Raw genomic sequence first — 14,485 nt, forward strand, 5'->3', positions numbered from 1 at the left:
TGTGTATTGTTTTGCTGTCCAAATCATAGATATTGCTCAGGGACAGGGGTCCTGGCAGCCAATAAGTACTTAGGGGGGGTCCCCAGATTTCAGCCTTGATTCAGTGGGGGTCCACATATGTCAAAAGGGTAATAACCATTGATCTACAGGTCAAATACGAGCAAAACTCTCTTTATCCTGCTTTAAACAGCCAGCATGTCTCTGCAATGTAGGCTTGACCCCCATGCTTTACATTCATTCAGCATCACCTCAGGCCTGGACAGCCACATTCTCTGACAGAGCCTCCAAGGCTCATACACTATCCACTTCCTGATAAAAATTATTCCCTCCACTGCTTATATTCGCACGAATGCATCCCCGCCGAGGTATTGCCTTTTGCTAGTTTAACAGGTCCTGCAAGTGACCCTTCCAGGCAGATTGTTGCTATGCTCAACATGTGCGTAAAGGATGATTAACGATGCTGAATTCTTACCTGAAGCTACACATATGGTGATACCACATGTTGCGTGGAAGGTCTTGTTTTTATCCAAAAGCCTTCGTGTTTTCCTGCTCGGAACCTACAAAAAAAATTTGGTTTTTAGCTGAGGAGATATATCCGGACTTGAACGGCGTGCTCAGAGCAGTTTATCGTTGCTTGCACATTTATAATTACCCTACTTTGTCTACAGAAATGGCATGTATAAAATTGTTAACAAGTCTGAGCATTTAAGATTTTTTTTTAGAGTGGACCAACTTTTGGAAGTCAAATTTCCATATGTATGACTGAAATTAGACCACAAGTCCTATTTTAAAACTGTGCTACAATTTACACTTAAGCAAATTATTATCACTGATGCCCTCCCTGCGTGCTTTTGTCAGGCACATTCCCACCAGAAGGAAATCTGAATATCTCTGTGACCCCTACCGGTGCTTACTTACTATAAGGCAAGAAGTTAAAGTAGTAGTATGCTTCATGAGTGTCCATAAGAGGAACCCTTCTTAAAAGGTGAATATAAGTCTATGATTTTCAGAGGTGGTATGTCAGAATATCGAGCACAAAAATATCACAGCTAGAATACAATCTTTCAGTCATATTCATCAGATCTTAACTTTTTGCATTAAAAAGTGGAGGTATTCTTGAAATCTACAAATAGCAGACTTTGTCCCCAAAAGGTACTATTTTACACAAGTAGACAATCTGCCTGTTTAGGATTAGTGGAAATGTGTATTCGGTTATTTTCCCGGTGTATTCCTTCATATAGTTTCTGGGTGGAGGAATCTTTCCCATACACCATGAAAAAATATTGGCATGTGTGGGACACTTTCACAACTTAATGACAGATTTACGCCAACATGTCTGCCAAGAAAGGTGTATATGCTCTTTAGATGTGAAAAGTTATCCTCGAAGATACTATATTTTGTGTTAGATGTTTTTGAGAGTACTCTCTTTCAAGTATAAGATGTCAGTGGCAGCCTGTCATTAAGGCAGGAAGGGGCCTGCCCATAGCAAAGTAGGATTAGTGTTTGTCAGTTTGAGCAAAAGCAACTTGACTGACACACTACGTCAGAGTCAGGCAGCCAGGGGCTTTAACATAATATAACCTGTGTATTTGTAAAGGGCACGTTCACCCGTAGGTACCTTGGTGCTAAATAACAGATGTTTATTGTTATTCAAAGGTACTCATTTTATTGACCTCAGATGGATAAAAGGCTGGGTGGACCCACCAAGATTTGAACCTGTGACCATGAGGTCAAACACAAACCCCTGCAGTGGGACGCATTAGTCCACTGAGCCACCAGACCCGACCTTAGCTACCAGACTCGTACAAAATGTGAAAGTGTCTGGCTTCCTAGGCCAACCTTTGCCAGACTGAAGATTTCAAAGCCCTGAAGGAGTGGCCTCATAAGCCCAGCAAAGTCTTTTCAGATCCTCTCCCTCAAGATGAGGAGAAGTATCACAGATAGATTCAGACCTGGGCGATTCAGGTTTGAGCCCTGAAATGCCCACAACTGACTGACTGTCATAATGCCTCGTTGCAGAGCAACTCTCACAGACTTCTTCTCACTTGGTGAGGATGTAGGGAATGTCCTCCCCCGATTGGCTGACCAATGATGACCAGGTCAGTCAATGAGAGGAAGCAGCAGGAACGTCTGGCAGTCCCTACCTTCCCCACATCCTCCAGAAATGCCAGAGGCCTTTCTAATTCTCACTCCTGCCACTCAATGTTGTCCCTGCAGCCAGTAAGTTCTTGTTGAATGCTGGATACATGTTTGCATGTATGAATGTATGTGTACATGAGTGCTGTAAAAAGCGGTGTTTTTCCTACTCTTTAATGAATTCATGGCTTTCAAAATTCGGTCACTTGGTGGATTTTCTCTATTTATAAGTTCTGTATGAGACCGTAAATATCCTTAAATCCTGATTCTTGGAATTGGGGGGCATATTATCAAGAAACGGCGTTAACATTATCGCCACTTTAATGGCAGAAAACTGCAGCTAAAGCGGCGATAATGGGCTTGATAATACGCCCTTGTGAATTCCCATAGAAGCCCATGTTCTGGTGTGAACATGGTCTTCTTTCGGAATTCTCTACGGCGTATTATCAAGCCCATTATCGCCGCTTTAGTGGCAGTTTTCTGCCGCTAAAGTGGCGATAATGTTAACGCAGTTTCTTGATAATATGCCCATAGGTTCTGCCATTTGTAGTCTCAGTAGCTACTTTTGTGCACTTTAGCTTAACTTCATTTTGAACTGGAAACAAGTCTACCCCTGTTGTTCTTGGGATTTCTGACTATTATTCCAAAACAAGCCTGTACTTTAAATAGTGTTTCTAGGTTATATCGCACGATTTCTTGATGTTGTATTAGTTGAACTAGTGATATGGGGGTTTATCTCCGCTTTTTTGGCTTTAAAAGCCAAGAAAGCGGAGATAAAATTATCTCCCTATTACCTAGCTGTCGCTAACACCAGTTAGTGACAGCTAGTAGGAGATAGCGACCATCTTGGGCCCCGCTTTGCATGTCAGTGAAATTTATCATTAATGACATGCAAAGTGGGTGTGCCAAGATGTTAGCGACTGGAAACAGTCGTTAACATCGCTATCTCCTATTACCAACTTTTGGAGATATTCGCGCAAAGCGCGAATATCTCCAAAAGCTAACACCTGCCCTGAGCAGTTCTTAGCCATGTTATCCAATGGGAGGTGGATAACATGGCTAAGAGCATTAGCTCGGTAATGCATGAATATCGCTGACTTTTCAGCGATATTCATGCATTTCGGCCGATTTGTATCGCTTAGGAGATAAACCTTGATAATAGCAAGGTTCCTAAGCGATAAAAATCGCCGCAGCTCGCTAAGCCAACATAGCGATAATTATCGCTAGTTGTTGGTAATATGCCCCATGGTTTTTGCAAGTGATTACAGGAGATCAAATATCCTCCTTCCTCCAATATTTAAGAGTAATGGGAAGTGCAGCAATGTTTATTATATAATTTTTTCTGCTGACTTGATTCCCCTGTTGCATAATTATAATGTTGTCGCTAGCTGTATTAGCGACCGCAATCTGCTGATTACTTTTCGCCTTGAATCTAGTTGGGAAGGGTCACGAAGAGAGTCAAGATATTGTGAATTCCTGTAACAGTGGAATCAGGATTAATTAGGCAAAGATTGATAGAGATAATCCTATGCAGAAGCTTATTGGGGATAACCAGAATGTTATTTCAATTCTAGGTTCACATGATGAAGCCCCCTATTGTTGAACTTTTTGCTCACTTTGTGCATCCTTTTCTTCTAGGATGCTAGTTCAAAAATCACCCAAGAGTAAATCTTCTAAAGGGTGGTTTAATCATGCATGCTCAGTGGCTCATAAGTGGCTTACAATGGCTCTCATTCAATGCTCACTTTCTAGGAAATAAATTAAATCTTGAAGAAGGGCTTACAAACAGTTTATTGACCTGAGGAAAGAGGAGCTTACAAAGGAAGCTTGGGAGTACCTGGAGAGAGCAGGTCATTCTTATAATGATGATGCTTTCTAGAAAACTGTCAACAAACCATTCTTTACAAGCTACAATAAACCCATAATTGACTCAAATAGTATCGTGCATTCCTGGGTAGAACATTTCTCAGCTGTCTTTGATCCAACAAATGGCATCTCTTTACCAGCTAACTTGGAAGATATACAGTCTGATCAGGAAGCTAGATTGTACTCAGCCAGTCGACTGAGATCAAGAATGTTATCTCAGCAATTAAAAAAGCCCTCTGGGAAAGCACCAGGTCCTAATGGAGCCTCTATGGACTTGTTTACAGGAAATTGTTAATTTTTGGGCTCCTTCAATAACAAATGCACTAAGGGCTGCCATAACAAGTCAATTAATTCCATCTTGGAAGGAGGTGGTGGTTGCCTCAATCTTTAAAAATGGAAATAGGAATCTTCCCTGCTGTTACCTTCCAATCTCTTTGTTGGATAGTTCCTGAAAACCTTTGGGAAGAAGTATAGCTTCCAAAATGGAGGCTTGGATAGAAAAAAAGCAGATTCTTTCCAGGGTGCAATAAGGGTTCCGTAAGGTGTAAGCACCAAAGATTATAATAGGAAAATATGTCAATACCAAAAGAAGGGTCCATTCATTTAGCTTTAATGAACCTCCCTTGTGCATTTGACATGGTAAACCGATCTAAACTGTGGGCCATCAAGGACTCGATAAATCCTTGATTGGCTTGCTATAAAGAATGCACCGTAACACAGTGCCTAAAATTCGAAATGGGATAAATGGAAAACTTTCACCGGAAATTAGATCTACTATGGGTGTGCAGAAAATATTTGCCACAAATAAAGAATATTTACATTTTAATCCTGCTTTATGTGGATGATGGATTCAGTTTTAATTTCAAGAACTGCAATTGGCCTACAAATAATTATGGATGGTTATAAGGTATTTATGGACAACCTATGTCGGAAAACAAATCTTAGTAAATTTTTTATTATAAAAGTGGGGCCCAAGTATGCCAAAATAAAGAAATTTCAACCAGGGGGTATACAGAAAGCCAAGGTTACAAGCTTTACATACCTAGGGATTGAGTTTGACTCAAATCTGAGCTGGGAATGTTTATACAGATCACGAATACTCCAACATTTTGCAAAAACTAGACACAAGTCATACTCTTGTTATGTAGTGATTCATTTTTATTAGAAGTTCCTTAGCCACGAGGAAGAAGTATGGCTCAGGAATTTGTTTGTAAAAGATTAGGAAATGTGATGGAGCCTTTTCATACATAGGCGAGGATTTGAGTTTTTCTTCTTTCTTTGTTCTATATATTTATCTTAGAGGTTGTGTTTTTTGTGTCTTACATTAATTGTGCTTTTATGGCTGTTATGTCAGCGAAATAAAGACAATTGATTGATTGGCTATTTTTTCTAAAACAAGCCTGGACCTTAAATAGTGTTTCTTGGTTTTATTGTTCCTTACAGGGAGGTTTTTGAAAAAATAATACATTTTCATACCTTTTGTATTGAGGTTGTACTACTCGAACCAACCCATCTAGGTGTAGTCAAACATTTGATTCTAAATTAAGTTGCAGAGCCTCGTGCCAGCTTCCCCGCTGTGTGTCACTCGCTCGCCCCAGCTGCCTGCTTCCTGCATTGCACACTGTGTTCACACAAAGTACACCCTGTTATCACCAACCCCAATGGTATTTTTTATAACTGCTTAGCCTTTTACCTGCATAGTTTTCTCTGATGACATTTTATCTAATTCTGTAACAATCCTGTAACACTGTATCTCTTCTGCAACATGATGCACCAGGACCAAACCAACAAACAGAGAGGTGGAATTGCCATAATCTACAAGGACATCATCTGTTGCACAACCTCTTCGGACGACTCAACCTCAATGATGGAACACCTAAACTTCCACATTCACACAGATGGGAAAAACACCATCAGAAGTACCCTTGCCTACAGACCACCAGGACCACGTCCCAGCTTCTGCAACACTATTCTGGGCCTCATCGTCCTGCTGGCCATCAACTTTGAGCACTACATATTCCTAGGAGACCTCAACTTCCACCTCAATGACCCGACCAACATGAACACAAGAGACCTCCTGAAAAGCATGAGCATCATCGGCTTCAAGCAACTTGTTACGGACCCTACCCATTTCGCAGGGCACTCACTCAACCCCATCTTCACGTTCAGTGACAGAATTAAATACCACAACCAGATCAGAGCCACCAGGAGGAACTTCATCCCCAACAAAATCCTGGCCAACTCCAAGGAACTTTTCAGTGTCATTCAAGAATTCACCATCCCTAGACCTCTGCGACATTCTTGGAACCTATTTCCACCTCGAGATCAAAAACCTCTAAAACAACTTCATTGACCATCCACCAAGCGCCACACATGGCCCTCGCCCCCTAGAAACACCAGCCAGCCCACCATCTCCAACTGGACACCGATCACGGCGGAAGACACTGCCTCGACCATGAAAAGCATCCACTTGTGGGGCCCCCACTAACCCCTGCCCCCCTCACATCTACCACAGAGCCGCAGCCGCCATCCCACCTGAACTACAAAGCACCATCAACACCACCTTAAAAACAGGCACCTTCCCATATGACTGGAAGCGCGCAGAAGTCAGACCTCTGCTCAAGAAGCCCACAGCTGACCCCACCGACCTCAAGAACTATCGGCCCATCTCACTCCTCCCCTTCGTAGCCAAAGTTGCAGAGAAAACAGTCAACAGGAAACTGACACGATTCATTAAAGAGAACGCCGTCCTCGACCCATTCCAATCCGCATTCCGAAGCAACCACAGCACAGAGACCGCCCTACTCACCGCCACGGATAACATTAGCACCCTCCTGGACCAAGGCCACTCTGTAGCCCTCATCCTACTCAACCTATCAGCGGCCTTCGACACCGTCTCCCACCGCACACTAGTCATCAGACTTACAAGGCAGGCATACAAGGAACAGCCCTGCACTGGATCCGATCATTCCTCACCAGAAGAAGCCAAAGGATCAGACTCCGACCCTTCCTCTCCAACCCCATTAAAATCCCCTTCAGAGTCCCACAAGGTTAATCCCTGAGCCCCGCCCTCTTCAACATCTACATGGCCCCCCTCAAAGCCATCGTCCGACAAAACGGCCTCAACATCGTATCCTATGCCGACGACACCCAGCTCATCCTCTCCCTCACTAAAGACCTCACCACTGCCAAACTCAACTTCCAGAAAGGAATGCAAGTCGTCACAGTCTGGATGACCAACAGCTGCCTAAAGCTCAATACCGAGAAGACAGAAGTCCTTGTCCTTGGTACCAACCGTTCTGCATGGGACAGCACCTGGTGGCCGACCGCCCTCAGAAGCTCACCTACCCTCTCAGACCATGCCAAGAACCTCGGCATAGTACTCGACTAATCACTCACCATGAACCGACAGGTCAATGCCGTCACCTCCAGCTGCTTCAACACCCTCCGCATCCTCTGCAACACCTTCAAGTGGATCTCCCTGAGTCAAGGAAGACAGTCACCCACGCACTCATCACCAGCAGACTGGAATATGGAAATGCACTCTATGCCGGCATCAACAAGTCCCTACTCCACAAACACCAGACAATACAGAACACCGTCGCCAGACTCGTCCTCGGCAGCCCCGACACAAACACATCAGTCAACACCTACAAAGTCTCCACTGGCTCCCAGTGGAGAAAAAAGTCACTTTCAAAATCCTCACTCACGCCTACAAATGCCTACACAACTACAGACCCAAATACATCAACAACAGAATCAACTTCCACATACCAAAAGAAACCTCCGATCTTCCAACCTCGCACTGGCCGAAACCCTGTGCATCCACAGAGCCTCAGCAGGCAGAAGATCCTTCTCTCACATTGCAGCCAAGACCTGGAACGAACTATCGGCAGACATCAGATGCGTCCCCTCCCTGAACACCTTCAGGAAGACCCTCAAGACCTTACTCTTCGGCTAAACAGATCTGCGGACCCCTCCTCCTCAATGCCTCGAGACCATCATGGGTGAGTAGCTCACTTACAATTCGCCTGATTGATTGAAGACGAATGACGACAAACTTAAGAATGTCCTGAACACCTCCATCACTCAGGCCTTCTTCCCTGTGAACGGGAAACAGGCCAAAGTGAGGTGCTTTGTGAAGATAACCCTCCTCCAACCCAGCAGATGTGAAGAACTACTGGCCCATCTCCCTGCTCTCCTTCCTTGGAAGGTTCTTGAGAAGGCCATCAACCAGGAACTTACTGGTGCATACCTGGAACCCAACAACCTCCTGGACCTTTCTCAATCAGGATTCTGGGCCATCCACAGCACCAACACAGCCCTGATCATACCCACCAATGACATCAGGGCCCTCCTGGACCATGGAGAAATGGCAGCCCTCATCCTCCTGGACCTTTCAGCTGCATTCAACACTCTCTCCCACCACATCCTGATCAACAGACTCCACCACATCAGAATCCAGGGAGAAGCCCTCAAATGGATCACCTCATACCTAACTGGTAGAATCCAGAGAATCCATCTACCACCGTACACATCTGAACCCAAGAACATAATTTGTGGCTTCCCCCAATGATTGTCACTCAGTTTCACCCTCTTCAACACATATTTGACCTCCTCAGATCACACAGACTCAACATCAGATCCTACGCTGATGACACCCAGCTCATCCTCTCTCTCTCAAAAGACACCAGAGCCAAGTTCCATAGATGCATGATGAACATCGCAGAATGGATGAAGGACAACTGCCTCAAGCTCAGCACAGACAAGTTGGAAGTTCCCATCTTAGGGAACAACACCACATCGTGGAACGATGCTTGGCTAACTGCCGAGCTCGGCCCACTCCTCACCCCTACAGACCATGGCCACTACCTTTGCACCGTACTGGACAGAAATTTCTCTATGAAGAATCAAGTCAACACAGTTTAATCCACCTGCTTCTTCACCCTCCGTATGCTCCACAAGATCTTTAGATGGCTTCCTATCCACACCAGAAGGTCTGTAATGTAAGCCCTTGTCACCAGCAGACTGGACATTGGTCTTTTTTATAACTGCTTCGCCTTTTACCTTCATAGTTTTCTCTGATTACATTTTATCTCATTATGTAACAATCCTGTAACATTGTATCTCCTCTGCAACATGATGCACCAGGACCAAACAAACAGACACAGAGGTGGAATTGCCATCGTCTACAAGGGCACCATCTGTTGCACGACCTATTCAGACGACTCAACCTCAATGATGGAACACCTAAACTTCCACATTTACACAGATGGGAAAAACACCATCAGAAGTACCCTTGCCTACAGACCACCAGGATCACGTCCCAGCCTCTGCAACACTATTCTGGGCCTCATCGTCCTGCTGGCCATCAACTTTGAGCACTACATATTCCTAGGAGACCTCAACTTCCACCTCAATGACCCGACCGACACGAACACAAGAGACCTCCTGAAAAGCATGAGCATCATCGGCTTCAAGCAACTTGTTACGGACCCTACCCCATATCGCAGGGCACTCACTCAACCCCATCTTCACGTTCAGTGACAGAGTTAAATACAACCACATCTCACAGCTCACCTGGACAGAAAAATCCACAGCGTCCTCTTCACCCTCTCAGGTCCCTCAAGCACATCCATGCTGCCCTCCAACTCCAAGCACAGACAATGATAAAAGATATCAGAAGACCAGTGGCACAACGCCCTCAACGCTTATCTCCCACAAACCACATCCAACCCAGAACAAGCTGCAAAGAACTTCGCCTAATGGATTATACATTGTGCTGATAATATCACCCCTGCCAAGACCGCCAGAAGAGCCAAATGATTCACTGTGGAGCTGAAAGCCACTTAGTGCAAATGCTAGCAACTGGAGAGGAAACTCCAATACCACTGTCTCCTGAAAGAAACAAAAGAAGAACACCCTAGCAGACCACATAGAAGCAAGCACAAACCGCAGAAGGAGGTTTTCTCCATCATGAAGGAGTTCTCCAACCATATAGCTGCAGAGAACGAGATCACCCCTCTCATGAATGTTCTGACACCTTAACGGACTTCTTCTGCACCAAGATTGCAGTCATCTACGAAAATCAAAAACATCAACCCTCTGCCAATGACAGCACCAACCTGCTCACATCCTTTAAAACCAAGCACAAACACTTGCTCACCTATTGAGATCCTTTCACGACTCAGGCCAACATCTCCATCATGAACTCAGTGCACTTATGAGCACCCACGGACCCATGCCCCCAGCACATCTTCAATCTCAGAAGTAAGAAGTAAGACCTCCGACCCTCGGTCTAGGTCCACACGCTCACCACAGCTCTGCTGTGCCGTCTCTTGCCTCCAGACCCCAACCTCCTCCTTGGGAGGTTCGAGGCTGCTGCCAGCTCCAACTGGAACCAGACTGCCTACAACCACCGTCACCTTCTCAGCCATTTTGTTTTAAATTTTTCCCTGTTGTGCCACTGTTATTGTGCCTATCTGTGTCTTGCTCTAATTCCACCACTATTTTTATTTTCTCGTGCCTCCCCACTCTTTTCGCTGCTGCCGCCCTTACGGCCCCTCCCCCACTGAATTCCCCACGGAATTCTCCTGCTCCCGCCTCCCAGCCTCTCCTCCCTCCAACCTCCCCTACCTAATGATGACTGCTGCACGGTTGTGCAGCGGATGCGCGCAGCGGGTGCGCTGCCGGCTCGCCGAAGGCTTGCCAAAGGCAAGCCCGTCTGCGCCCGTGCACAACCCAACGGCGGCCAGCGCCAGTAACTCTGGACTTCCCACTACCAATCGCTACAACGCTACCACTCTCCTCGCACTTAACCCTGAAAGACTTAGAGAATGCCAACAGGGCTCGCTGAACATGACCCACGGCCAGTTCTTCTGCCTCCACTGCCACCAGACACTCACCGCCACCCCAGCCTCCAACACCGCCAACGCCAGCACCAGCAACACCCTAAAATGCATCCTTCTCAAAGTACGCTCCATACACAAACACGCCATGGAAATCTGGAACCTACTCGACTCTCTCTCGCCCGACATCCCCTTCTTCACAGAGACCTGGACCAACGCATCATCCACCCCGCCATCAGCACCGCCACCCCAGATGGATACAAGATCCAGTGGAAAGACTGCCCCAATCCACCAGGAGGGGGCCTCGCCATCGCCAACAAGAGCACCCTCCGCCTCACCTCCTCCAGTGAAAACTTCCTCTCTGCCGAACACCTGCACTTCCAGATCCAGACCACCCCCAAAGCCACACTTCGAGGAACCCTCGTCTACAGACCACCCGGCTCCTGAACACCCTTCGCCACCACCATCACTGACTTCATCGCACCCCACGCCAGCATCGGACTTACACAGCTCGTCAACACACCAACCTACAGAGCAGGACACACCCCCGATCCCATCTTCGCAGCAGGAAACAGCGTCCAATCCAGCCACACAACGCAGACTCCATGGACCGACCACCACTGCGTACATTTCGCCATTAACAAACACAAGGCACCCAAACCAGCCCCACACCCCTGCGAAGGAACTGGAGCAAGGTTACCGACGAGCAACTTAACTCGACCCTCACCCGAGACAACCACACCTGGGCACCCAATGCAAACGACGCAGCCAGAGACCTGCACACCTGGATCTCCGATTGCGCAGACAATCTCACCCGCTGTGCAACCCCGCCAGACAACGCCCCAGGAAAACCACCTGGTTTTCCACCGCTCTCCAAGAAGCCAGACGCCTGGAGAAGAACTGGAGAAACACCAAGACAACCGAAAACCACACTACCTACAAAGACGCCATGACGGACTACCACAACCAGATCAGAGCCACCAAGAGGAACTTCATCCACAACAAAATCCTGGCCAACTCCACCAACTCCAAGGAACTTTTCAGTGTCATTGAAGAATTCACCAACCTATGCAGCGAAGCCACAGACATCACCCCATCCCAAGACCTCTGCGACAAGCTTGGAACCTATTTCCACCTCGAGATCAAAAACCTCTAAGACAACTTCATTGACCATCCACCAGGCGCCACACATGACCCCGCCCCCTAGAAACACCAGCCAGCCCACCATCTCCAACTGGACACCGATCACGGGGGAAGACACTGCCTCGAACATGAAAAGCATCCACTCGTGGGGCCCCCACCGCCCCCTGCCCCCTCACATCTACCACAGAGCCGCAGCCGCCATCCCACCTGAACTACAATACGGTGTACAGACAAAATATCGACTCCAAAATATCGACTGGACATAATATCGAGTTTTAAATATAGACTGGACATAATATCGACTGGACATAATATCGACTACAAAAATATCGTTTTTCAGGTAAGTGAAGTAATATCGACTGTATAAAATATAGATAGCAAAAATATCGATTTTTTAATAATATATAATATTTTATAGTGTATTTTTATGTAATAATATGTGTGAATAGTGTGTATTAATGTTATAAAATATTTTATTAAATGAATTTTGTTTTTATAATAATTGCGTAATGTAATTCTGTAGCGGGTTGTGGGTTTATAGGGGAATAGGGTGGGAAGTAATTTAATATTAATTAATTAATTAATATATGTTTGATAATATTTTTAATTAATAATTAATTGATAATTAATTAATATTAATTAGTTAATTAATTAATATAATTTTGAACATATTTTGTATTAGTAATTAATTGTTAATTATTTATTTGTAATTAGTTAATTACATTAATTAGAGTACATTTTTAATATATTTAATTTTGTGTTATTTTTAAGTAATTAATTTGGAAAAAATAATATTAATTATTAAAATAATTAAAGCTAATGTTCTAATATATTTACTTTGTTGTTATTGTTAATTAATAATTAATTGGTAATTAAATAATATTGATACATTTTGGGTAAAGGAGCATTTTTAGGGTTCAGGGTCAGTTTTCAGTTTTAGGGTAAAGGGGTATTTTTGGGGTTCAGGGTCAGTTTTCAGTTTTAGGGTAAAGGGGTATTTTTGGGGTTCAGGGTCAGTTTTCAGTTTTTGGGTAAAGGGGCATTTTTAGGGTTCAGGGTCAGTTTTCAGTTCATGGGTAAAGGGGTATTTTTAGGGTTCAGGGTCAGTTTTCAGTTCATGGGTAAAGGGGTATTTTTAGGGTTCAGGGTCAGTTTTCAGCTCATGGGTAAAGGGGTATTTTTAGGGTTCAGGGTCAGTTTTCAGTTCTTGGGTAAAGGGGTATTTTTAGGGTTCAGGGTCAGTTTTCAGTTTTTGGGTAAAGGGGCATTTTTAGGGTTCAGGGTCAGTTTTGGGTTTTTGGGTAAAGGGTTATTTTTAGGGTTCAGGGTCAGTTTGGGGTTTTTGGGTAAAGGGGTATTTTTAGGGTTCTGGGTCAACTAATAAGATTGTAAAAAATTATTTTTATTATTTTCATTTATTATTTAATTATTATAATTTAATTTAAGTAGTTTTAAGTATATTTTAGTAATTTAAATTTAATATTAATTTAATTTAACACTGTTTTTAATAAAGTCGATATTTTTTACATCTATATTATTGTTAACGATATTTTGTACTCGATATTTTTGTACTTACCTGTTTGTAGATACAAACTCGATATTTTGACTGTCGATATTTTGTCCACGATATTCTGGCAAGTCGATATTGTGTCCGTCGATATTATTTCAGTGATCCCTACAATACACCATCAAAACCACCTTCAAACAGGCACCTTCCCAGATGACTGGAAGCGCCCAGCAGTCAGACCTCTGCTCAACAAGCCCACAGCTGACCCCACCAACCTCAAGAACTATCGGACCATCTCACTCCTCCCCTTCGTAGCCAAAGTTGCAGAGAAAACAGTCAACAGGAAACTGACATGATTCATTAAAGAGAAGGCTGTCCTCGACCCATTCCAATCCGCATTCCGAAGCAACCACAGCACAGAGACCGCCCTTCTCACCGTCACAGAGGACATTAGCACCCTCCTGGACCAAGGCCACTCTGCAGCCCTCATCCTACTCGACCTATCAGCGGCCTTCGATACCGTCTCCCAACGCACACTAGTCATCAGACTACACAAGGCAGGCATACAAGGAACAGCCCTGTACTGGATCTGATCATTCCTCACCAGAAGAAGCCAAAGGATCAGACTCCGACCCTTCCTCTCCAACCCCATTAAAATCCCCTTCAGAGTCCCACAAGGTTAATCCCTGAGCCCCGCCCTCTTCAACATCTACATGGCCCCCCTCGCAGCCATAGTCCGACAAAACGGCCTCAACATCGTATCCTATGCTGACGACACCCAGCTCATCCTCTCCCTCACTAAAGACCCCACCACTGCCAAACTCAACTTCCAGAAAGGAATGCAAGTCGTCGCAGTCTGGATGACCAACAGCTGCCTGAAGCTCAATGCCGAGAAGACAGAAGTCCTTGTCCTCGGTACCAACCGTTCTGCATGGGACAGCACCTGGTGGCCGACCGCCCTCGGAAGCTCACCTACCCTCTCAGA

General features: G+C 45.0%; 1 protein-coding gene across 1 annotated transcript in view; it reads right to left on the reverse strand.

Annotated features, from left to right (window-relative positions):
• The window catches only part of NOX4 (NADPH oxidase 4), a 727,367-nt gene that overhangs the window by 602,615 nt on the left and 110,267 nt on the right, over positions 1–14,485 (reverse strand). The window contains exon 4 of the mRNA XM_086933983.1: positions 473–557. Within this exon, the coding sequence (XP_086790109.1) occupies positions 473–557 (85 nt within the window). The remainder of the gene's footprint in view (positions 1–472; positions 558–14,485) is intronic.

The sequence above is a fragment of the Lissotriton vulgaris genome, chromosome 8 (assembly GCF_964263255.1).
Source record: "Lissotriton vulgaris chromosome 8, aLisVul1.2, whole genome shotgun sequence".
Lineage (NCBI taxonomy): Eukaryota > Metazoa > Chordata > Amphibia > Caudata > Salamandridae > Lissotriton > Lissotriton vulgaris.